A 24129-nucleotide genomic window follows, 5' to 3' on the forward strand; every position below is an offset into this window, starting at 1 on the left:
AAAATGTGAATAGTAAAGAATATTCTGCCGTGGTGGCAACACATCATGAGCTGTATGTCATGATGTGAGTTTCGCGGAATTATAAAATCTGAAAATAACATAATTATATGATATAAGTCATGCCACATGTATTATACGTAATAGCAAACTATTGACTTTGAAGGCTAACATGAATTCTGATATTAAAATTCATGCACATTCCTGTTAAAACATGCAAATCTGACGTTACGTTGACGTATTATTTGGCGCCATGCGCCAAGAGCGTTTGCTACTGTACCTGATGTACTATCTTTTATAAAAGATGTTTCAGAATCAACATGGTATACTGGAATGGTGTTATACTGTATAGGTTATTAGGCGGAGAAAATGACTCGGTAGATGTTTACACCTCCAAAGATATTCCGTAGAATGAGTTATTTCCCGTACTTTTAAAAACACAGTTACGCATTGACCACCTCTACTAGTGCTACCCTGTTTCATATACTTGTTTGCATAAAAGACATATTAGAATCGAAATAGTATAGAGCACAACCATGTTTTAACATATCTCAAAAATGGTGTATAATTCACTCGGGCTACGCCCATGTGAAATTATTCTGCAGGTGTATAACTCATCGTATCGTTTCGATATGTTAATGGTTCTGCTATTATTTTTAAAGTTTTGTTACAATCTTACAGAAACTGACATTTTTACATTCCGAGTAATAACAGTTGAACATGCCTTTGCAGCCACCTGTATCATGTGTATTAAACAACCACTTGCCCTAAGTAGCAAGCAAACTTTTCAAGTTGACTTTTTGTTTCGTTTTGTCTTAAGCAGTCACCAGACTTAAGCAGCCAGATTTTGTTACTCTCTTGACTGGCTGTTTAACACAGGTTTGATCTGTACTAAACAGAATTTAAAAGAGGGTATTTATAGACTCGCATACTGGTGCAACTGGCATTGAATTTCAAAAACTGACATGTAAATATTGATAGGTAAAATTTTAAGTTCCGTTTAAGACTTTAGGCAGTGAATGGTACAAATCTGCAAGTGGATGCAGGATGATGGAAGGTCCATTATCAGTGTCTTTAATCAACATTTTTTATGTCTCCACAGGGATAGGAAAAATCATGCGGTATTACTGTAAGTAGTGAACCTGTAATGACATTAAGCATATTCCGTATTCTCCATATTATGTGATTTTTGCATTTTCCATTTTTAACTGAAAGTTACGTGTGACTTTAGCTACTCGCTACCCAAAGAATACCAAAAAGCCACGAGGGATTTCATAATAACATGGAAATTACAGTTGTGTCATTACGGGTACAAAACCTTAAAGTCAGTTTTGTTTTCTCCTCGTCCAGACCGGACTCTATCTTTGTTATCAAGTGATACTTTGCTGGCAGTTACCTATCAAGCCATATCTCAGTAAGAACTACAGTGGAATGCCACCAAAATGGACACCCAGCGGACCAAAGAAAAAGTTTATTTGTGATGGGTTTTCAGTTAAGAGGGTTATTTGTCAGTGGGAAGTCTACTTTGAAAGAAATATATGCAGAAAATAACAATGTATTGTCATTGCATTTTATATTTAATCAAGAATGAAAGAATGAAATTTGGGACCAAGAAAATTTTTCAGTTGAATAGAGGCGTTTGCAGTTATCAGGGTGTCTGATCTGGAGGGGTTCCACTGTACGTAGGGGGGCTTCTGTGGCCGAGTGGTTAAGGTCTGTGACTTCGAATCACTTGCCCCTCACAGATCGAGGTTCAAGCCCCACTTGGGGCATAGAATTCTTCATGTGAAAAAGCCATCCGGCTGGCTTACGGAAGGTTGATGGTTCTACCCAGGTGCCCGCTTATGAAGAAATAATGCACAGAGGGGCACCTGGGGTCTTCCTCCACCGTCAAAGCTGGAAAGTCGCCATATGACCTATAATTGTGTTGGTGTGATGTTAAACCCAACAAAAAAACAAAAAACAAATCCACTGTACATAGACTGCTCTTGTAAAATAGAAAAACTGGAGTGTTACTTGGCAACCAAAAATTTGGTTACAGTATTACCTGGTCCTCTGTGGCAGAGTGGTTATGGTTACTGACTTTAAGTCACTTGTCTATAGACTTGAGTTTGAGGATTGCTTTACCCATGTACCTGCTTCTGACTGAAATATTTCTTGGACGGACAACTGGATTCTACAACGTCAGTCGTAACTATAAATATAAAAAAAATAAATTCTGCCGTGCTTAAAATTTTATGGAAAAACACAAGTAAGATTTAAATAAAATCAAATGCGGGAAGGAATTTCTGCATGTAGAAGCACAGTAAAAGAACCTAGTGTCAGCAACCACATAATGTGCAGCTATTCGGTGAGTGATAATACTTGTTGTTATTCAATATGTAAAAGTAAATTTGTATTTATGTAAATATGTCAAAATAATAAATCGGAATATTTGCTGAATAAAAGTTCAATAGATTGAAATTGTGTCTTCATTTATCAGATGTCCTGGTTTCCTAAAATATTTTTCCATGGGCTTGAAAAGTTTGAATATTTTTCAACTTCTACAAACAGTGCATATTTTTCCGTAATAAAAATATATGAGTAAGAATTTATTTTTAATGTGTTCTAAGACAAGTCCTGAATGGTAACAATCATGTGTAGACATCGTTGTTTTTGTAGGGGACTTATATTCATGGATTGTATGGTTGAACAAATAAATTTTCTAGTCGTATAATCTTCAAAAATTGAAGTCCACAAATACGTATCAATTGACCAAACTCTAAACTTCATGCTCACAAAATAAAGATTTTACAGTACTGTAAAAGCAGAAATTTTCTAGAGGGTTTAATTTTCGCTATTTATTCGCGAGGCCCTACATCTAAAATATTAAACCTTGTGAACATACATAAAATTTCAAATTCGTGAAATTTTGACCCAGCGAAAATATATGCTTTTACAGTATTTGATTTTTCACTGGCATACTATTTCAGCAAAAAATGATACAGATTTATAATTCCCCTTTTAGGATGTGCATGTTATGAATAAAAGTTGGAAATTGTTGCTTCTAGTTGTCAGATGTCACAATATTATTTATTAAAAGGACAGGAAAGGATGATGTTGTTGTTTTTTCTCTCCCATAAGTAAAAGCAAAATTTATGCTTTTTTCAAGTGCAGAGTCTTCTTTCAGGCCCTTTCAACTATTATTTTTCCCTTTCAGGATAAATAAATTGGATAAGATTCTGTTGAATTTCGAAAAAAACATTTCGAAACAGAATATATCATTTTGAACAATTTTACTGAGAATTTTTGTTGTTTAAAATAGATATTATATTATGATGATTTTTTGTCATTTTTATTTTAGCTCCTGTTAGCAATTACTGTGTACTAAGTATAGTCCCAGGTGTTCATCCTTTGAAAGTATGTTTTTGAGCATTTATTACCAAAGCGTTAGCAAAAATGGCCAGATTGATGAAAACATTAAAAGAATGATAATAACAAGCAAATGATTTTGGTTTTCTTACAGACGTAAAGATGGCAGCTGAAGGCAGACGAGGTAGTGGCCCACCACGACCTGGCCCACCAGACAGGGGCGGAGGCAGAGGGGCAGGACCAGCATCCAGCAGAGACAGAGACTTTGACAGAGAACCCGGAGGGTAGGTTTAAAGAGCCTGAACAGATAAATGAAGAAATTAACTTTGTGTGTTTGATAAATGGGAGTTAGTAGGTACTTTGAGAAATATATATGAAAAGTGTATTGAAAATTTAAATGGCTGTGATATATATAAAAAATTAATCTTCAGCTGTAAAAGGGCATTACATGTTACTTGACGAATATATTTGATGCATCATATTTAAAGTGTAAATAAATCACATTCTTACATCAGTTCTAGAATTAAACCAATAACTTGTGTCAGATATTTGCAAAGTTGACAGCTGAATTTTAGGCATTTGGGTTTTGAGAGGTATATTTTATATGGTGACTTCTTGGTGGATATTCAAGTACTTTTTCTATTGTACATAGAAAATAGAAGAAAAGGGTAATTTTGGATTATTTTAGATGTATCTCAGTTAGCATTCTCGGAATTAGTATGTTTTTTATCACTATGAATCAATGGTATAGTCAATGTTTCCTTCTGTAGATACCCAGGCAGAGAGGGACGAGGACCCCCACCACCCCCAGGCAGAGACCGATCCCCAGTCCGAGGTGACCCATACGAAGACCGATACAGAGATCCATATGCTCGTAGAGAGCCCCCACCTAGGTGAGCTCTTACAATTTATTCTGCTCTGATCTTTTGAGCACTGGCTAGCTTTATATCAAAATAATCAGTTTGCTGTCAAAATTGCAATATGAATTTCTCATGTTTTAATGAATTTGTTCATACATTTTGTTCAGTATTGAGTTGCATCAACACAGTTAAATTCCTATGATGTATCACCTGCTTTTAACCCTTAGCCTGCTAAATTTCTATATAGACTGGTCCATCATTCAGTTTGGGCAATACCATTTATTATTCAAAGGGGTGTTTGCTGAAAATTTACTGACTGAATAGTGAACAGTGCAGACCATGATCAGACTGCATGGATGTGCAGGCTGATCTTGGTCTGCACTGGTCGCAAAGGCAGAATTACTGCCGCCAGCAGGCAAAGGGTTAATGGTGGATTAAGGCCACTGTTGCTGTTACCTCAATCTCAGACTTGCACCTGTGAAGAACCACTGGCTTTTCTTAGGCTGGTTGAATGACACCTGAACACATTTGACAGGCAAGTGATTTGAAGTTAGTAATTATAACTTTTCGGTCACAGAGAAACATGGTAATTCTGCTCCCCCACCCTTTGAAGAAAAGTGAGTCGGTCAGTAGATCATTTTATTTCCAATAAATTACTGTAGAGTGCTTGAACCTACAGTAGTCAAGACCTAAAAGGAATTGTTATGAAGGTCAGTAGGTCACAGATCAAGTTCACAGTGATATTGAGACTGAAAATGCTTTCCAGTCAGTAAATACAGAACATTTTGGCCTTCATTTGTCAATCTTCGTAGAATGATTTCCTATGGTCATTACACGATCCCCATTTCCTTAGGGGTTAGTAAGTTGATGGTCAAGGTCACAGCATACAAAATTACATACCCATTTGCCTCTGACAAGGCATAATGGGGTCATAAGTGATTTTACTCCTGTTTAGCTTGTCTGATTTTTTAAAAAAAATCTACGAGGTATTGTCATCACTTGATTGTTGGCGTTTTGAGTTTGTTAAAATTTTTGTTTAGGTCCACCTTTTCTCAAACACTGTAAGAGCTACAGCTTTGAAACTTTCCACACTTGTTTATCATCATTAGTGGACTATGTAGGCCAAGACCAATAGCTCTGATGTGCATTTTGTTAGAATTATGACCCTTTTTGTACTTAGAAAATCTGAACTATAACTCTTTTCTTACATATTGTTCAGCACTTGCAGATGAGCAATGGCACACGTAGGCGGAGCTCTTGTTTGAATAATGAGTTTATGTAGCCTTGATAGTCTAGAATGTGAAAGATCATCTGTTTAATGAATAGATATGTACCTGTCAATTGTAGGGACAGTGTTGATAGACCTGGGCCGTTGCCTGCTCCACCAAGGTAGGCTCTGTGTTCATATAGCCTTGCATGATTTGATCTGAGCATACCTGATTAGAATACATGTTGTTAAATTGAGGTGGACATTGTCTCTGTTGCAGCTTTTTGTCATGTTGGCCATGCTTGGTCGGTAGCTAGCATGCTTCGGTTATGTTCAAAACCTAAATTTAAGTTGGTCATATATAAGAAAAGCCTTTGAAATTTTATCTGAGTAAGGTGTAATGTTAGATGCTATATGGAATTGTTCAGAAACAGATCTGACATCATTACTTGGTGGAATTAGAAAGATTAGGTTGAAGTGTGGAGTGGCACATGGCTGCAGTCATGATGAAGAAGGCTGTAAGATCAGAGTTATGAGTGTCTTTGACTTCGTGTGTTCGTGTGCAAGTAGTTTTCAGAAAATATTTTAATAAGACCTTTAGAAGCATACTTTGTGAAAATTGGCAATTTCACTAGACTTAAAAAAATACTTAAGAATACATTGGTTTATCAAATGTTTGACATTGTTGGAATAAAATAAAGCCATTACATAAATTTGATAATACACTAGTGTAATAAAGCTTTGATGTTGATGTCTTTTTAAGTAAAGGAGAATTTGGTTGAATTGACTTGGTCTTTAATAGGTAAAGAAAGAAGAAAGTTTGATGTTTCATCTGGAAAAGCTTACATGTGATAAATAGAATATTACATTAGTGTCTTTCCACATTGAATTTATTAAACTCATTGAATAAAATCGATAAAATGCTCGGCAGAGCCTCGCATTTTATTATTTTATTCAACTTGTTTAATAAATTCAGTATAAAAAGACACTCGTGTACCGGTAATATCCTCTATATATGCTATCGGTTTTGTTAAAATTTAAGTTGTGTCATTGTGGAGATTTGTACTGACTGTGTATTGTTTGTCATAATTACTCTTTATTTATAATGCATTTTTAGCTCACCTGAGCACGAAGTGCTCAAAGGTGAGCTTTAGTGATCGCCCTGTGTCCGTCGTCCGTCGTCCGTCCGTCCGTCTGTCGTCAACAATTTGACTGTTAACACTCTAGAGGTCACATTTTTGGCCCAATCTTAATGAAACTTGGTCAGAATGTTACCCTCAATAAAATCTTGGACGAGTTCGATATTGGGTCATCTGGGATCAAAAACTAGGTCATCAGGTCAAATCAAAGGAAAAGCTTGTTAACACTCTAGAGGTCACATTTTTGGCCCAATCTTAATGAAACTTGGTCAGAATGTTACCCTCAATAAAATCTTGGACGAGTTCGATATTGGGTCATCTGGGATCAAAAACTAGGTCATCAGGTCAAATCAAAGGAAAAGCTTGTTAACACTCTAGAGGTCACATTTTTGGCCCAATCTTAATGAAACTTGGTCAGAATGTTACCCTCAATAAAATCTTGGACGAGTTCGATATTGGGTCATCTGGGTTCAAAAACTAGGTCACCAGGTCAAATCAAAGGAAAAGCTTGTTAACACTCTAGAGGTCACAATTTTGGCCCAATCTTAATGAAACTTGACCAGAATGTTAATCTTGATGATCTTAAGGTCCAGTTTGAATCTGGGTCATGTAGGATCAAAAACTAGGTCACCAGGTCAAATCAAAGGAAAAGCTAGTTTACACTGTAGAGACCACATTTATGACCATATCATTATGAAACTTGGTCAGAATGTAAATCTTGATGATCTTAAGGTCAGTTGTAAATCTGGGTCAGGTGGGGTCAAAAACTAGGTCACTAGGCCAGATCAAAGGAAAAGCTTGTTAACACTGTAGAGGCCATATTTATGACTGTATCTTCATGAAACTTAGTCAGAATGTTAAACTTGATGATCTTTAGGGCAGGTTTGAATCTGGGTCATGTCGGATCAAAAACTAGGTCACCAGGTCAAATCAAAGGAAAAGCTAGTTAACACTTTAGAGGCCACAGTTATGACCATATCTTAATGAAACTTTGTCAGAATATTAATCTTGATGATCTTTAGATCAAGTTTAAATCTGGGTCAGTTGGGGTCAAAAACTAGGTCACTAGGTCATATCAAAGGAAAACCTTGTTAACACTCTAGAGGCCACATTTATGACTGTATATTCATGAAACTTAGTCAGAATGTTAAACTTGATGATCTTTAGATCAAGTTCGAATCTGGGTCATATCGGGTCAAAAACTAGGTCACGGGGTCATTTCAAAGGAATGGCTAGTTAACACTTTAGAGGCCACATTTATGACCATATCTTAATGAAACTTGGTCAGAATGTTAATCTTAATGATCTTTAGGTCTGTAGGTCAGGTGAGCGATACAGGGCCTTCATGGCCCTCTTGTTTGTTGTATTTTTTGTAGTTGTATTCTTTGTATTGGTCATTGCTCTTTTACAGTTAGCTGTTTACAAATGGATATAATGATAAATATTTGCACTCAAGTATTGACGTATACACTTCGGGATACTGCGTTTTAAAGTACATTTTCAGTATCTATAGTATGCTTATTAGATTCCAATATAGATTATTAGATTTGAACTTAAGAATGTGCATGGAATTTTGGAAAAACTTCTATATATTCATGTTTGTTCCTACTTCTGTGCTTTCTGTGTGAGATTAGTATTGGTAAGACTTCATTCCTTGTTCAGGCTAAATGAAGTAATGTTCAAAATTGTGTTTCTTTTATAGGGACGATCCATATTACGCAGACCCATACAGACGACCTCCCCCTATTGATGACCCCTACAGGGACCCTTACAGAGATGACCCATACAGGTAGTTAGAATGAGCGTAAGAATGTGCGATATTCAGTAAGATTTTTCTAGTTGCGAGTAAATATTTAATATAGATGTGCAAAATGCAATAACATTATGAGCTTTCAGAAGAGCGATGAAGTTTATATGGCTTTGATACAGAAACAGTTGAAGCTGCCAAAGTGGCCACCTATATTAATCAGGTATTTGCTTTAGGCAGCCAGTCAGCTAACTTCCCAAATAGATGTTTTGTTCTAGTTTTCACCTGACTTAAGCAGTCATCTGCCTTAGGCAGCCATATAGGGTCAGTCCCTTGGCTGGCTGCTCAGTACAGGCTTCACTGTAATATGAAATAATTTGATTAGCATAAAGCTTTGTGGTTTTAACTGTAAGTGCTTTTTCTAGAGGAGATAATTGTGAGGCAGTGAAATGAATAGGGAAAGTTATTTGTTCAGAAGGAATTGGTTTGTTGGTATAAAACTATGAAGAAAATGATTTCTCTGTAATGTGTGCTATTATTTTTGTTTCAGACGTGATCCCTATAGAAGAGATCCGTATGACGATCCCTACAGAGATCCATACTACAGAGATCCTTACCTTCCTCCACCACCACCAAAGAAGCCACTGCCAGCCGATGTTCAGGTCATCTGTATGAATAAACAACTATCGTATGTATTTTTATTACTGATTTTCAATTCTTTTATTACTGCAGTCCATTGGAATTTCAAATTTTTATTATTTGTTTGATCCGCCTACATAGCTAATAAGGGAGAGTGATGCGAGTTCGATCCCCAAGGGAGGGTATGTTCACTGTGACAGCTGATAAAAGACTTGATGTCCGAAATCATTTGTCTTCCACCTCTGATTCATTCTGATTCACACATTTGTTTTGTTGTCATCTAAAGACACCTAATGTTTAATGATGTCTGTAGACATTGCAAATTTTCAAATGGTAATTATGTCTCCCACACCACTGTGGTGGGAGACATATTGATTTACTCCTGTCTGTGTGTATGTTTTCGTCTGTCACAAATCTTGTCCGTGCTCAAAGTCGAACATTTCTCATCCGATCTTCACCAAACTTGAACAAATGTGTTTGCCAATATAGTCCTCTTCCAAGTTCGATAACAAGCCAAATCGGCCCAGGCACTGGAATTATGGTCCTTGAATTACCTGAAACAGTGATGCCAGTGATACAGGTCTTAGTGCATGGTTGACTCAGATACATAATGGATAAGCAGTGCCAATCTAGATGATTAGGCAATTGTGGGAGACATGCGCTTTTTAGCTCACCTGTCACAAAGTGACAAGGTGAGCTTTTGTGATCGTGCGGTGTCCGTCCTCCGTCCGTGCGTGCATCCGTAAACTTTTGTTTGTGACCGCTCTAGAGGTCACATTTTTCATGGGATCTTTATGAAAGTTGGTCAGAATGTTCATCTTGATGATATCTAGGTCAAGTTCGAAACTGGGTCATGTTCCGTCAAAAACTAGGTCAGTAGGTCTAAAAATAGAAAAACCTTGTGACCTCCCTAGAGGCAATATATTTCACAAGATCTTCATGAAAATTGGTCAGAATGTTCACCTTGATGATATCTAGGTCAAGTTCGAAACTGGGTCACATGCCATCAAAAACTAGGTCAGTAGGTCTAAAAATAGAAAAACCTTGTGACCTCTCTAGAGGCCATATATTTCAAAGATCTTCATGGAAATTCATCAGAATGTTCACCTTGATGATATCTAGGTCAAGATCGAAACTGGGTCAAGTGCCTTCAAAAACTAGGTCAGTAGGTCTAAAAATAGAAAAACCTTGTGACCTCTCTAGAGGCCATATATTTCACAAGATCTTCATGAAAATTGGTCAGAACGTTCACCTTGATGATATCTAGGTCAAGTTCAAAACTGGGTCACATGCCATCAAAAACTAGGTCAGTAGGTCAAATAATAGAAAAACCTTGTGACCTCTCTAAAGGCCATATTTTTCATGGGATCTGTATGAGAATTGGTCTGAATGTTCACCTTGATGATATCTAGGTCAGTTTCAAAACTGGGTCACGTGCGGTCCCTTCGAAAACTAGGTCAATAGGTCAAATAATAGAAAAACCTTGTGACCTCTCTAGAGACCATATTTTTCAATGGATCTTCATGAAAATTGGTCAGAAATTTTATCTTGATAATATCTAGGTCAAGTTCAAAAGCTCAAAAACTAGGTCAGTAGGTCTAAAAATAGAAAAAACAACGTCATACTCAAAACTGGGTCATGTGGGAAGAGGTGAGCGATTCAGGACCATCATGGTCCTCTTGTTTCAAAAGCAGCCCTAGTTATAAGGTTGATGTGATTGAGTAGTGTGTTCTTTTAAGTTTTGATAGATAAGTGGTAGACTTCTCCAAGAATGTAACTTGGCTCTGTTTAATTCAAGGATTTGTACGGAATATGAAATGCACTTAATATTCTCATCAGAATTAAATAAATGAAGAGAACTGGATTTTAACAATTTAATATTATTAGTTAAAATACTTTTTTACTATTTTCATTCATGCTGAAAATTGAAAAGAAAATTTGAGACTGCTTTTGCTAGATCGATGGGTCAGCTTACGTATTTCAGCACCTAGATTAGCCTTTTCAAGCCATTTTGATTGTTTCAGTACTTTAAATGTTGATTTCCAACAAACTTCTCGAATAAAAGGGCCGAATTTTGCTTTGTTGACCAATGAATTTGAAACAAATGTCTTACCCAAGCCTTATCTTAATACAGACAATATGCTGAGTCAATAGAAGCACGTTTAAGGACACATGCCCTTATCGTTGATATCGTGGTCATCACAGAAGATATGACAGTTCCGCAGATGGTCGAGGAAGCTTCGAGAATGAAATTCTTATTCGCCATCATTATTAACAGCCAGAATGAAACGCATAAATCACTCACGCTGAACATCCTACATGGCACACCGCAGGGTAAGGATTTTGATTGGAAAAAAAAGCACAAATGAAGTTAGAAGTTAATTTGTTTTTTTTTTTTTTGCAACTACTTAAAGCAGCTGTCTCATGTGTTTAAGCATTTTTAAAGTATGAATGTGTATCCTTGGTAACATTTTGTAGGAATGAAGTGTTACCATAGGTATGCATTTATCTATAGCCATGTGTTTTTTCCGACAGTGTAAACTGTCTTGTAAAAGCACAAACAAATATATTGAACTGTTTGCTTAAAATTTTGAAAGAAAAAAATTTGATTTGCATAAGGAAAGTGTATAAATTGAATAAAGAAGACAAATTTAATGTTATAAAAATACCAACATTTTGTAACAAAATATGCGTGGAGACACTCTTGTGAATGAAAAGAATGTGTCGCATAACGGACCGTTTTACTAGCGCAGCGTTCGTAGCTTTTGTATTTCATCATTCGTTTATTCAAATGGCTTTGAGAAAAATTGTTTACTCATTTGTATAAAATATAGGAGAAAAAATTAACGAAAGTAATATTTATAAATTATTTGCTTGGAGCACTGGGAAAGAAAATGTAGAATTGAAGTGTTGTGTTCAATAAAACATACAGTGAAACACCGCTCTAGAACAAGTTGTGGTCCCAAGCCATTTTCCTTATAATCCCTTGATAACTCGGGAACATTTTGCTCTTCTCCGTGCGAATTGAAGTGATCAGTGTTTTACTGTAAATAAATTTATAATTAAAATTGTGTACTGACCCAGATGTAGTTGTAATAATGTGAAAAACATAATATATCACGGATTCAGGAACCTAACGTGTTTTTCAAATTTGTCTCATCGTGTGCAAACAAAGGAGAAAACGTAAAAGTTCTGTATTACTCTGAACATGATCAAACAAATGTCACGTATCATTGCACGCTTGTTTGTTGTTTTATCAGTTTCATCATCACATTTATCAATATCATTGTTCATCAACTTTTTCACGATAATCACTCAGCTTCATCCGTTATTTGTATATCTTTGTTGTTATTTGACCCATGAAAGTATTCGTCAGTTCCTAGCCCATTACTATGCAAATCTCGATAAAACATGCCATAACAGAGACAGCAAAATGAAAACCATGGTGTATAGATAAAGTTAATGTAGCCTTAAGTTGCTGTATAAATGGTAAAAATTTAACTGCTATAATTGTAAACAAAAATGATTACATGTTGCCCTTCATAATTAAAAAAGGTCTCATACCTACAGTATATGATTTTCATGTTTGATGCGAAGAACCTGTGTAAAAAATTACGATATTGTTTTCCGTGATGCGTGTTTTCCATTTTCGGACCACTTAGATAAAAAGCAGGAAGTTAATCGTAAGTGGGAAGTAATAGTTAATACAGGTAGAATTAAAATTAGGCTATGTTGGTCTCTTGTCGGCAAGAGGTTTTTATCTGTGATATATTGCCGTCTTGTGTTGATAAGCCATAATCCCTATTCGTTCATTGAAATGAGGTTTGCTGTTTGATCTCATCTTGTAGTGTACCTCATTTAAAGCTTTATGGTATTTTTATGTTTGCCTCATGAAACCTCTCCAACTTTATAGATATTATCCTTTCTGTAGTTGAGACAGCTGCTTTAAGTTGAAATTCACACTGGTATAGAAATGCTTGGAAATTTTAGCTAAGTAGTTTACATTGAGTTACCAAACAACTTTGGTGAATTGAATATTAGAAAGGGAACTTTGGGAAAACACAAATAAATATGTAAAAATTGTAGTTTTATATTTGAAATTGCTTTTCACAATTATAGTCCAAGTGTGAGTTTCATGTTTATATTGTTATGATAGAAATGCAACATAATATTGAATCAAAAATTAATGGTGAATCATTCATTAAAGACATTGACATTTTTGTGAGTTTTATTACTGAGGTAAGTTATTAAATGTGAGCAAACAAATTTTGATTGTATTCTTCACAATACCATAACATAATACGACACACACAAATATGGTTTAGTATTTGTTTATGATTTGATCTAATAAATATGAAATGAAAACTAGGTGTATATTTTTGGGCGCAGAACATTGATACTTCTGACTTTTTGTGTCCAAATACTGCGTACAAAATATATTAACATCATAATAGTGAATGCATAAGCAGAAGAATATAAAGTGTGCATAGAAATTAAGTAAAAACTGTTAAACATTAATACAGAATTAGATTAGTGTTCATGCATTTGTAAACCCTGCTGAAGAATACCCTTACTGAATTAAGGGCTTAAAAATAGTTAATATGTTAAATATAAGTATGCATTAAAACATGGTAGACACATGCATGGACACCAGAAAAATATAATCTGATCATTATGTTTTCAAGTAAACATGTTTCCAGATTGATTTATTATTTTTTTTATTGACTGCTTTTTGCATTAAAAATTTTGATAACAGATATATCAGATTTTGCATTAAAACCATGATTATCAGTAGAAATGATATCTGACTAAGAAAATGAGTGCCGTGACATACATTTCGTTCAAAAATAAGAACCTTACCGCCATTTTATGAATATTACTGGGCACTATTTTCACTGAAAAACACCCATGAAAACAAAAATGATAAAGAAGGGGTTCATAAATATATAAAGGTGTTGGCTAAACTGATCAGATAGCTTAAATTAATACATGGGAATTAAAATGTTATAACTTGTTGTATAAAAACACATTCAAATAGTTTCTGTAGTACTGACTGTTAGGCAGTTTAAATATGTCTTATTGCTTAAATATGTTACAATTTCAAAGCATGTTGGACAAAAAGGATCCATTAGTTCCCGCAACTTAGGAAATGGATCTTGCCTGAAACACTTACTCATCACACTAAACACATAATATATGTACATGTGTAATATATATTTTGGTGGAATAAACATCGTTTTTACTACAAACGCTAAACAAAGGTTGATAAAAAACAAAGTCCCTGACTGTAAGAAAAAGTACCTGGGTATCACTAATTGACCATTTTGCTCAGTTAGAACAAAAAGAAACAGAAAAGAGCAATTAATCTTCATAAAAAAAAAAAATATATATAAAGATTTTTATAAGTCTTATACTGACACACTTACTGACAGGTTCTATATATCTTCATTTATTGCTACTTTGTAGGTTTACCTACTATGTGTAAACTCTGTGTGTTAACATCAACAAAATGTGAATGCTAAATGTTTCTCGAATTAAAAACGGGTTATGTTGTTTAACTACAAGATTCGAAATGACCTAGTTAGAGTTATTATAGTTACCGAGTATTAAACAATATATTTTGCTGAATAACTCTGTATTGCTTAAAATTATTATTCCATTGTTCGTTAATTTTTTTTTTTCAAGGAAAATCAACATTAAAACAAACAAAACATAGACAAAACAAAATACAAGTTGACTACAACTTTCTGTTTCAATATATATGTTTTTTTCTGCAGTCAGTGCAGAAGTAAATGATAAAAACTACTTTAGGTTTATCACAAACATCAATTATTCGGTTCGTTGTTTTCGATAAAGAAATGTTTTCCTTACCTATAACGGACTTGATGTGTTAAAAATCACATTAATTATAATGCCTTGCATTATGATCACAAGTTAATAGGTTGTGTCGCTGAAGTAATCTCGTTCTGTTTTACCAGAATGGAAGTTTTTTGATCTCGCAGTAAGGTCATATTAAAGTAATACACAGTACACTGGTAATTCGCTTCCAGCAACAATTGCAGGAAACAAGATTCCCTGTAACAGTACGCATATTTGTGTTCCCAGCGACTGCTTGATATAATATTCTTTGTTAATTTAACAGGACCAGTATGACAACTGCTTAACCTGTTTTTGTTTAGACCATTCTCATTAGAATGCGCTGCGCTGCGTAGTCGTAACTATTTCCAGCTACTGCGAAGTCAGAGGGAAATTTGCATTTTAAAACTTGTTTTCAAATTCAGGTTGATGCCTGGATACAATTTCAGTATTATGATACTGCGTTATATTTTAAATATTGGACTTCAACTCGAAGCTCGGATTGTATTTTCGGAACATATCTGCGAACTGGTGGTTGTATTTTAGTTTTAATGTTTGAATATCAATAATGAGGTTTTTAATTATAAAATTTTGGTTTTTGATAACCATGCCATAAATGCCTATGAGCACACGTGCGGCGTTCTTCCTAGACCTACCTACAAAACACCTATGGGCCTGCTTTACTTTTTTACGGACATACTTTATATGTCCATTCGGCCTAATTGATTTTTTATCACACTGTTTCAGGTGATACATTAAACAAATTCTGCAGCTATCTTTTTATAACAAGGTTTGCGATTACTAAATAATCTGCAAATAGGTAATTATTGATACGGTCGTTGACATCGATTAGCTTCACTCGGAAAAATAACATTATTTGATACTTAGTCTCAATGATATATATGCCAAAGTAAACCAAGATCTTCATGAATGAGAAAATCTGTTTACTGTGAAAGAAAACATTATGTGTTCACTTACAACTAAATTACCTTTCCAAACTTAAGATTGTGTTACTGTAAAATTTTGAATTTCTTTAATCAATAAAAATTGTGTTAAAATAAATATGCCAAGGCTTATTCAAACGTACAAATGTATAAATCAATTACTTTGTAAAAAAAGCAATAACTACCTTGAATGATTGTTAAAATACAAACAAATATTAAAAAAAATATTTCAGAAAAAGTTTTTTAAAGATTAAAAAAAAATCTGTTAGAATGTTCGGACTTTTTTGGTCTTGAATGTATGGAACTAACTAAATAATAACTAAAACTGGTAAGTTAATATTTTTGGTATTTTTCTTTGGTGATTGAGGATTTCATGAACTTTGATAATAAATAAACTTACCTTTTATCCCTGTGGAGTAGAAATTTATTTTTTCCTGTGGAAAAAATGGTAACTTTTGAATATTTTTACAATATTTGAAATTATGATTGCACTATTTCGTGTAACTGAAACTCGTGTGCTTTCCTCTCCTCGCAGAACACCGTAACATGCCGCTAGAAGATGCCATGAAGTTAGTCGCTACCAGTTTTGAGAAGTACATCCAGACGCAGCGTGAGAAAGCAGCGGCACCAACTCCAGCGTTACCGGGAGCTGCCCCAGCGGCAGGTTCTCCCCCGTTCCTCCCGCCATCAGCTGATATTGCGTATCTTTTAAATTTGCTGGCTGATAATCGCCAGCTTACAATTGAAGAATTAGGGAAAGTTATTGACTATCTGAAAGAACGTAAGGAAAAAATGATGATAAATGAAGGAATTCGGCCACAGGCAGAGAGTAAGTATAAATGTATATTATTTTCTAACTTTATTCATCTGTAGTAATACTCCCAGATACAAAGAATATAAGGGCTACCAGTATACCAGTGTCAAACATGTGCCGCCATTGGTCCAAATGTCCATCCAAAGTGTCTGTAGGGGGGGGGCGTCCGTGGCCGTGTGGTTAAGGTCGCTGACTTCAAATCACTTGCCCCTCATCGATGTCGGTTTGAGCCACACTCGGGGAGTTGGATTCTTTATGTGAGGAAGCCATCCAGCTAGCTTATGGAAGGTCGTTGGTTCTACCTGGGTACCCGCTCGTGTTGAAATAATGCACGGAGGGGTACCTCTGGTCTTCCTCCATCATAAAGCTGGAAAGTCGCCATATGACCTATAATTGTGTTGGTACGACGTTAAACCCAACAAAATAAAAAAAATAAATGAGTGTTTGTGCTATACTTTCATAATTGCTGGGAAGATTTTTATTTTTGTAAAACTAGTATGTTTTCTTTACGGGATCAAGGTTACTTGCAGAGTGCACTACCTAGAGCACTAGATCCAAGATTAAGGTTATACTTGAAGATCAGAGGTCAAATATTTTTTAACTTGGTGTCTGCATAAACATGATAAAGTCTAATATGCCTGGAAAATTTTCATGAAACTTAGCATCAGTTGTTTTCTTCATGAAGGAAAGGTGCAGAGCACATTTGTCCCAAGTCACTAAGGTCAAGATCACAGATATATTCAGATAGCTTAAATTTGTGTCTGCTCATCTTCATAAGGGCAAGAAAGAAGTATATAAAATTATCATCATCAAGACCACATGCATAGTGCACAACCCTGGTAATTAGGTTAAAGGTCAAGGTCACACAAGTGAAAGATCAGATAGCTTAAATCTGTGCCTGCTCAGTACCTTCTTAACCTGGGGAAGGATTTTCATAAAGCAAGCATCATTTGTTAACCTCATCAAGATGATGTGCAGAGTGCACAAGTCAGATCATTACCTCAGGGGTCAAGGTCATACTTGAAGGTCAAAGGTAATGATCACAAGATATGAGCCGTGCCATGAGAAAACCAACATAGTGGCTTTGCGACCAGCATGGATCCAGACCAGCCTGCACATCTGCGCAGTCTGGTCAGGCTCCATGCTGTTCGCTTTTAAAGCCTATTGGAATTGGAGAAACTGTTAGCGAACAGCATGGATCCTGACCAGACTGCGCGGATGCGCAGGCTGGTCTGGATCCATGGTGGTCGCACACCCACTATGTTGGTTTTTTCATGGCATGGCTCATATTATTTTCCCAGTATTAAAAGGGTGTCTGGAGGTATCAATTGCCTTTAAGATAGCTGTAGTTTAAACTGAATCTTTTGTAAAAAGACGTCATTTCTTGTTAATTGAAAAGCCTTAAACTTTAATGCTTACATTTGTTAATGTAATAGAAATAGAAGTACATACATGTATTCAAAATATATTAGAAAGCAAAGGTTATCTTTACATATCATCATATAAAAAATCAAAAATTTTTTTTTTCAAATTCCATGTTCCTTAATTAAAACAAAAGAATAAGCCTTAGACATTTGTCCATACTGTAGATTTTACTGATACATTTATCACCATATGATACTGATACTATTGCACAGTTTGGTAGTATAAAATACATTCACAAGATTAGACTTTGCAAATTTTACCAGCAGTTTGAAAAACAACTTGCAGCTGGTCTGGTAAGCTCAGTAGGTAGAGTGTAAGACTGAATCTGCAAATTGTGAGTTCGATCCCTGGGCACACAGTTTGACACAAGACAGTGTGTCTTTTGTCATTCATCCATCCAGGATACTGCGTTATTACTTGCTAACGTTATTACTTGCTAATGATTTGAAAAAAGACAGTGTTTCTAAAGTTGTGCATTTTTCACCCGTGACTTATTTGGGGATGTTGGAGTACTGGCACAGGATCCAGGAACACTGGTTATGTTGCCTTCAGTTACATAACTGAAATAGTATACAGAAATACTGTTGAAAATGGTGCTACACTTGGGCTTGTTCGGACAAGTGAACAATTCTTAATCATTAGGTCAGGATTTATAATTGTTTTAAAGTAGTTCTTTGAGTTTGGAAAACTGACTAATAACTTGATGTCTTTTATTAGGATAACATAGAATAAAACCTCGACCCTTCATATGGAAACAAATATGGCAGCCTGTGCGTAAATTTATGAAACAGCAATGTTAGTGTCTTTCTAAAGATAAAGAATGATAATAAAAATGACACACAATATAGTTCCAAATAATGTATTCAAAATCAGCTTGAAACTTGAAGATATTGAATATCTAAAAATCAAGAAAAAATAGGTTTATTTATGGCTGTGAGAAGTATCATTAAGATTCACAAAAATGTAAACTAAAGTTTGCAGTTTTCTCATAGACTCCCATTATGAAAACATGCTTGATGCCCAAATTTTTCAAGTAGGTCTAGCAAATAATCCACACAACCCTATCCTTATATGCTGAATTTTCAAAGTATATCTTTTAGATTTTGGAAAATCATGGTTTAGTCAAATTATACATTGTAGAAAAATAACAGAGCATGCAGAACCATTTGATTGATTAATAAAAAGCATTCAGTCATTGGAATTTATCAGTGCCTTCTAAATACTAAAATTTGTAGAAATTTTTGATGAATGAGTTATTTCATGTATGGTCAGGTTAGGAAACATAAGAAAGAAAATGCCTTTAAGCGGAACTGTTATAGATATATTTAATACAAAAACAGAAGATACTGTCATGTGCTTATATAAATAATGTTTTTATTTTAGGTGTTCCCCAACAGCGCCCAGCTCCAACTGGGGTTCAAGCCCCAAGTGCCAGTGCTGGAGACAGCACCTCGGCATTCCTACAACAGCAGCAGCAGGAACTTCAAAACAAAATTCTCAACATATTGAATGGTTCTGGATCCTCGGTGGCAAGTTCAAACCCACCACAGGCTGTCCAGGCAGGGTCTGGGTATGCAGGTGTAGGTGGAGCACCAAGCAGAGCACAGCAAAGTCAGTCTGGATCTAATCCATTGATTAACTTTGATAATCCAAATGTTCAGAAGGCATTAGATAATCTGATACAGAGTGGTCCAAATTTGCTGAAGAGCTTACCATCCACTGTTACTCAGTCGTCTACTCCAAGACCAAGTCAGTATCAACCAAACAGTCAACAAAGTGGCCGCCAGCAATCTGGTTACCCTGGGCAACAAGGACAACAGGGAAGCCAAGGAGCTCAGGCAGGATATGGAGGGTCACAGTATGGTCAGTTCCAGCAGCAGTCGCCGATGCAGGGACTTGCTGCCCCAAGGGCACCTCAGCCTGCTGGGTACGGGGCACAGCAACAGAGGGGTCAGTTAGGTGCAAGGGCCCCACAGCCGGCTTCTAGGCCGAGATACTAAATACATAAAGAGCAGTCATTTCAAAATAGTAATATGTTAATAAAAAATACAGTATTTGTAAAAACAGTCTTGTGAAACAATGTTGTTTTTGTTCATACCAGTTGGGACTTTAGTGAATAGGTATGATATGCTAGTTATGTAATACAGGATTACCTTTTAGAATGAATTTTTTATTCAGTTGTTTCTCTGGTTTTAGTTAAGTTCATTTTAGATTTACGGAAAATTGTTCTGGGTATACATGTACAAAATATTTCAACAAAAACAATGGATCAAACAGAAGTTTTACTATTTTGGTAAATTACTGCACTAGCAAGAATTGGGTTTTTTTAAACGGCAATACAGAATTATTGTTGTCATCTATTTCATCCATTATCAGATACATTTGTACTATAAGTTGAAATGTATTAAGCTTGTTAGTCTTTGTTAAATGTTGTGCTTTTTTCCTTTGTGCTCATTCATTCATTTTCATTTCTGCTTTTCATAGATCATGTGGCAAGAAGTGAAATTGTCAGTACACATTACCCTTGTAAAATAAATAATGAAACGCTATGTTTTTTTTTCTTTTAATATCTCTGCAGTTTGGAGCTTACTGTCTAAGCTGTTGTTAGCTTTTCAATCATAGGAGTTATATATGAGTCGAAATTGATTATTTCACAAGTCTTTGGCATAATTAATGGTCATTGGAAACGTTTTGTAACTCTCACATGTATACATTAGTCATAAAATAGTCATCCTTTTGAAAATGTTATCTTTGTTGTTTACACATTCAGACTTTTGGTAGGTTCTTTTGATTGATATCTTGCTGGCACATTCTTTTTCTGCTATAACAAATAGTTGGAGTCTGTATAAATTGATTTCCTGGCAATATTTGTAAGAACGTTTTGGTTATTGTTTGAGTTGCTTTTCAATGTGTTCAGAGATCTGTCAGATTTCCTCTTCTAACAGGCCAATAAGTTACTAGGATTATGTAAGAGACCTCCTTGGCCAATTGGTTATGGCCTCTGAGCGAGTCGTTTGCCTCTGAATGCTGTGGGTTCGAAACCACACATGGGATGTAGAAGTGTTTCATGTGATGAAGTCGTCCAGCAGGTATGCTGATTTTTGATGGTTCTACACAGCTGCTTTGTCTGTCTTTATGCTCAGAGGGGTACCTAGGGTCTTCTGTCTCCATGAAAAGCTAGAAAGTCACCATAAGACATTTACTTGTGTGGATGTGTCAGTACACACAACAAAAACAAAAAAGCCTGCCCCTGAAAGAAATTTAATATCAAATCTTTAAAAGAACATTTATTTCTTTTATAACTGTACTCGAAACAGTAGACATAAAACATCAGCTCATGAATATATTATATATACTTGATTCAATTTAAATTTATTTAGAGGTAAGATCATAAAACATTATATATAACTTATACAGTAAAAATACATGTATACAATAATCAATATATTGAAAATGCTTTGATTAAAATTTTATAAAAATCTAAGTATAGATATGCTAATTAATACATGAAAGATTTAGTCAAGTATATTTTATAGTTTTATGACATAGAAAAATGATATGATCTTAACGCCTGGGATGACCCATTAAAGTAACACTAATCACTTATTTCCATTGGGGTCCCATTGTATGCATGCAGTATTTATACCCCTATGCAGAAATGGAATCATTTTATCCTGTCTGTTCATACGTCTGATACATCAGGAATATGAAGGGAATAAAAAATAACTTGATAAAAAGTATAGATGACAAATGCACAGAAGCAGTAACTGAGTCTTGAAAAGTTATAAAATCATTTCGCTTTGCACTCGAGACGAGGGAATACGTCTAAAAATGAAAAAAAAAATATAGAACCACAGCTTCGTAAAAAATTGTATCTCTTGTATTTTTGAACGATTTATGACAATGGATTGATTGGAACTTGTGGCAACAAGAGGGAAGTGAAGACAATTTAACCTTTTCTTTGTGGCTATGTTCCTCTTTAGTGATAATTCTACTTTTCGTTTGTGTACATCATAATTTTGCTTCCTGATGATATTTGTTTTCCTAACTGGTAGATCTAGGTGAGAGAGAGTTGTCCTGTTATGCCTTAACTTTTATGTTTCCTTCAACATACCAAAAAACCGTAAAACTCTGTCTCCTATCAACGGATTTTGAAAGAATTTGAAAAGAACAAAACAAAAAACAAAAACAACAAAACCTTGCATAAATGTTTGCAAATAGATAGTCCCTAGTGGTGCACCGGACTCCAATTTAAGTTTAAATGATAAACAGTTCCATGTTTGGTCCATAACCTGGTTATCCATTAAGGCATTTTGAAATAACAGTTTTCGCAAATGTTTACCAGTCATACGCAAGAGGATAAACGATACGACCCATTTCGTGTTCGATTCCTCATTGTATTTTGAAATAAGCGCACACATGTTCACCGTAATATTTCATACTGTCACACGCAAGACCAGTGTACCTAGCTCGACAGTTTACTCAAAATACTGTCCATTTCGTGTCTCTTCCATATCAGTGCCATCCTTCAAATAAATAGCGTACAATAATGACATGACGAAATGTCACGCACAAGACCGTCAGTCCATGTCAAAGTCCTATGCAGTTCAAAATGTAAAACATAGGACATTTTGCAGACTGTTATTGATACTATTTTCAGTTATCTAGAGTGTTATAAGTTAAAAGTGGAGCTTTTTTGATGTTGTATTTCATTGCGTTTATTTCTTGTTGATGAACGACCTGTTTTGACACGAGGATGACAAAATCTAGGGGAATGAAAATGACGAAAAACATGTTTTATCTTGGTGTCATAGTTTATATAAAATCTAGAAACTTGGAGCAGTGATGTGCTTAACAGCATCTACGAATCAGACGTTTCATCAAACGAAAAGACATAGACGTATTTTGGAACTTGCGAAGATGGATCATCCGAGGTAAGATCGTAGTTTTTTGTAGCCGTCAAAATATATCAGTTTACACGTGCACGATCGCTGCGTTTTTTTCGCTGCCGTCCTGTTATCTATACGTAATGCATGGCAACCAAATTAAAACGACGAGATGCTTGTAATAAGTTGATAGTCTTCGCAAATGTTTTTACCGTACATTTTTGTGAGTATTTCAATTAATTTTCAACAATTAAAAGGCCCATCGCAAGTTTTTCATGGTGTATTGTAACAGTAAACGAAATGATACGAGATTCGTAAAATCTAGATATCCGCCGGTCTCCCTAATGCGCAAAAGCAACGTCCCACAAGGAGTACGGACTTGATAATTCAGTTGTATGTTGGACTATCGGCGTTGTGTTTTTACCAATTTCCTTGGTAGAATGAAAGCTGCGCGGAACTTTTAGGGCTGCTCGATCTCTCGGATAAAGAGTGATCTTGGGTCTGTTCGATTGGCGTGTATAATTTAGAGACCGTACCATAGCTCTTCGCATACTTTGATTTTTCAAACTAAAGTGATTTTTACAAGTGCACCGGTTACGATAAAAATGTAAACAACGGACTCTGTCTATGAAACTTTGAAATGAATGAATGACAGTCGATCTCAGTCATAATACTGATTGACAGTGAATGCTAATGACTCCATGTGTTGCAGAAAAGTATTTAGTTTGTAACTGTAATTTCCCATCAATTGAAATCCTCTCAAAACTGGTAAAATAATTACTTATATTTGGACAAATCTCATCGTCTTTGCTGTTCGGCAGCTGCAAAAAGGGCAAATATAAAAGATTCAGTGTAAGTAATATTTCACTGGTACTGCCAGTTAGTAAGTTCATACTCTGAACAACACGTCAGAGAAATTTGGGCAGATTTGACCAATTATGACGTTGGCAGCATTAGATTATATTTTTTTCTTTACACAAAAATTGCCGTTAGGTAACAAAGCGAATACGCCGATAATCCGGAGTTCACCGATTATTGTTCCAGTTCACGCAATGTAATCCAGCAATTAAACTGCATAGCTATTAGCTACTGCTGTTATAGGGAAGTGGTAGAGTGTCTGCCTTAGGGGTGAGAGGTCCTGGGTTCGAGTCCCAGTTAGAGCTTAACTATTTAGATTCTGCTAAAGCATAGTTTTGCTGTTAATAGACTGTTCCAGATGTTCTAAATTTTTAGCACACAGTATCATGGATCAGTATTTAGCAAT

The 24129-nt window shown here is 35.4% G+C and overlaps 1 protein-coding gene across 2 annotated transcripts in view; it reads left to right on the forward strand.

Annotated features, from left to right (window-relative positions):
• LOC123548953 (nuclear receptor coactivator 5-like) overlaps window positions 1-24129 on the forward strand; it is a 41904-nt gene that overhangs the window by 14533 nt on the left and 3242 nt on the right. Inside the window, exons 4-11 of one of the 2 annotated variants that reach the window (XM_053545844.1) lie at window positions 3503-3632; window positions 4119-4241; window positions 5556-5597; window positions 8257-8343; window positions 8852-8989; window positions 11075-11274; window positions 16276-16569; window positions 19363-22913. In XM_053545844.1, coding sequence (XP_053401819.1) covers window positions 3503-3632; window positions 4119-4241; window positions 5556-5597; window positions 8257-8343; window positions 8852-8989; window positions 11075-11274; window positions 16276-16569; window positions 19363-19979 — 1631 coding nt within the window. In that variant the 3' untranslated portion in view covers window positions 19980-22913. The remainder of the gene's footprint in view (window positions 1-3502; window positions 3633-4118; window positions 4242-5555; window positions 5598-8256; window positions 8344-8851; window positions 8990-11074; window positions 11275-16275; window positions 16570-19362; window positions 22914-24129) is intronic. The other variant, XM_045336649.2, reaches the window with a different exon arrangement.

Source organism: Mercenaria mercenaria, chromosome 6, assembly GCF_021730395.1.
Source record: "Mercenaria mercenaria strain notata chromosome 6, MADL_Memer_1, whole genome shotgun sequence".
Lineage (NCBI taxonomy): Eukaryota > Metazoa > Mollusca > Bivalvia > Venerida > Veneridae > Mercenaria > Mercenaria mercenaria.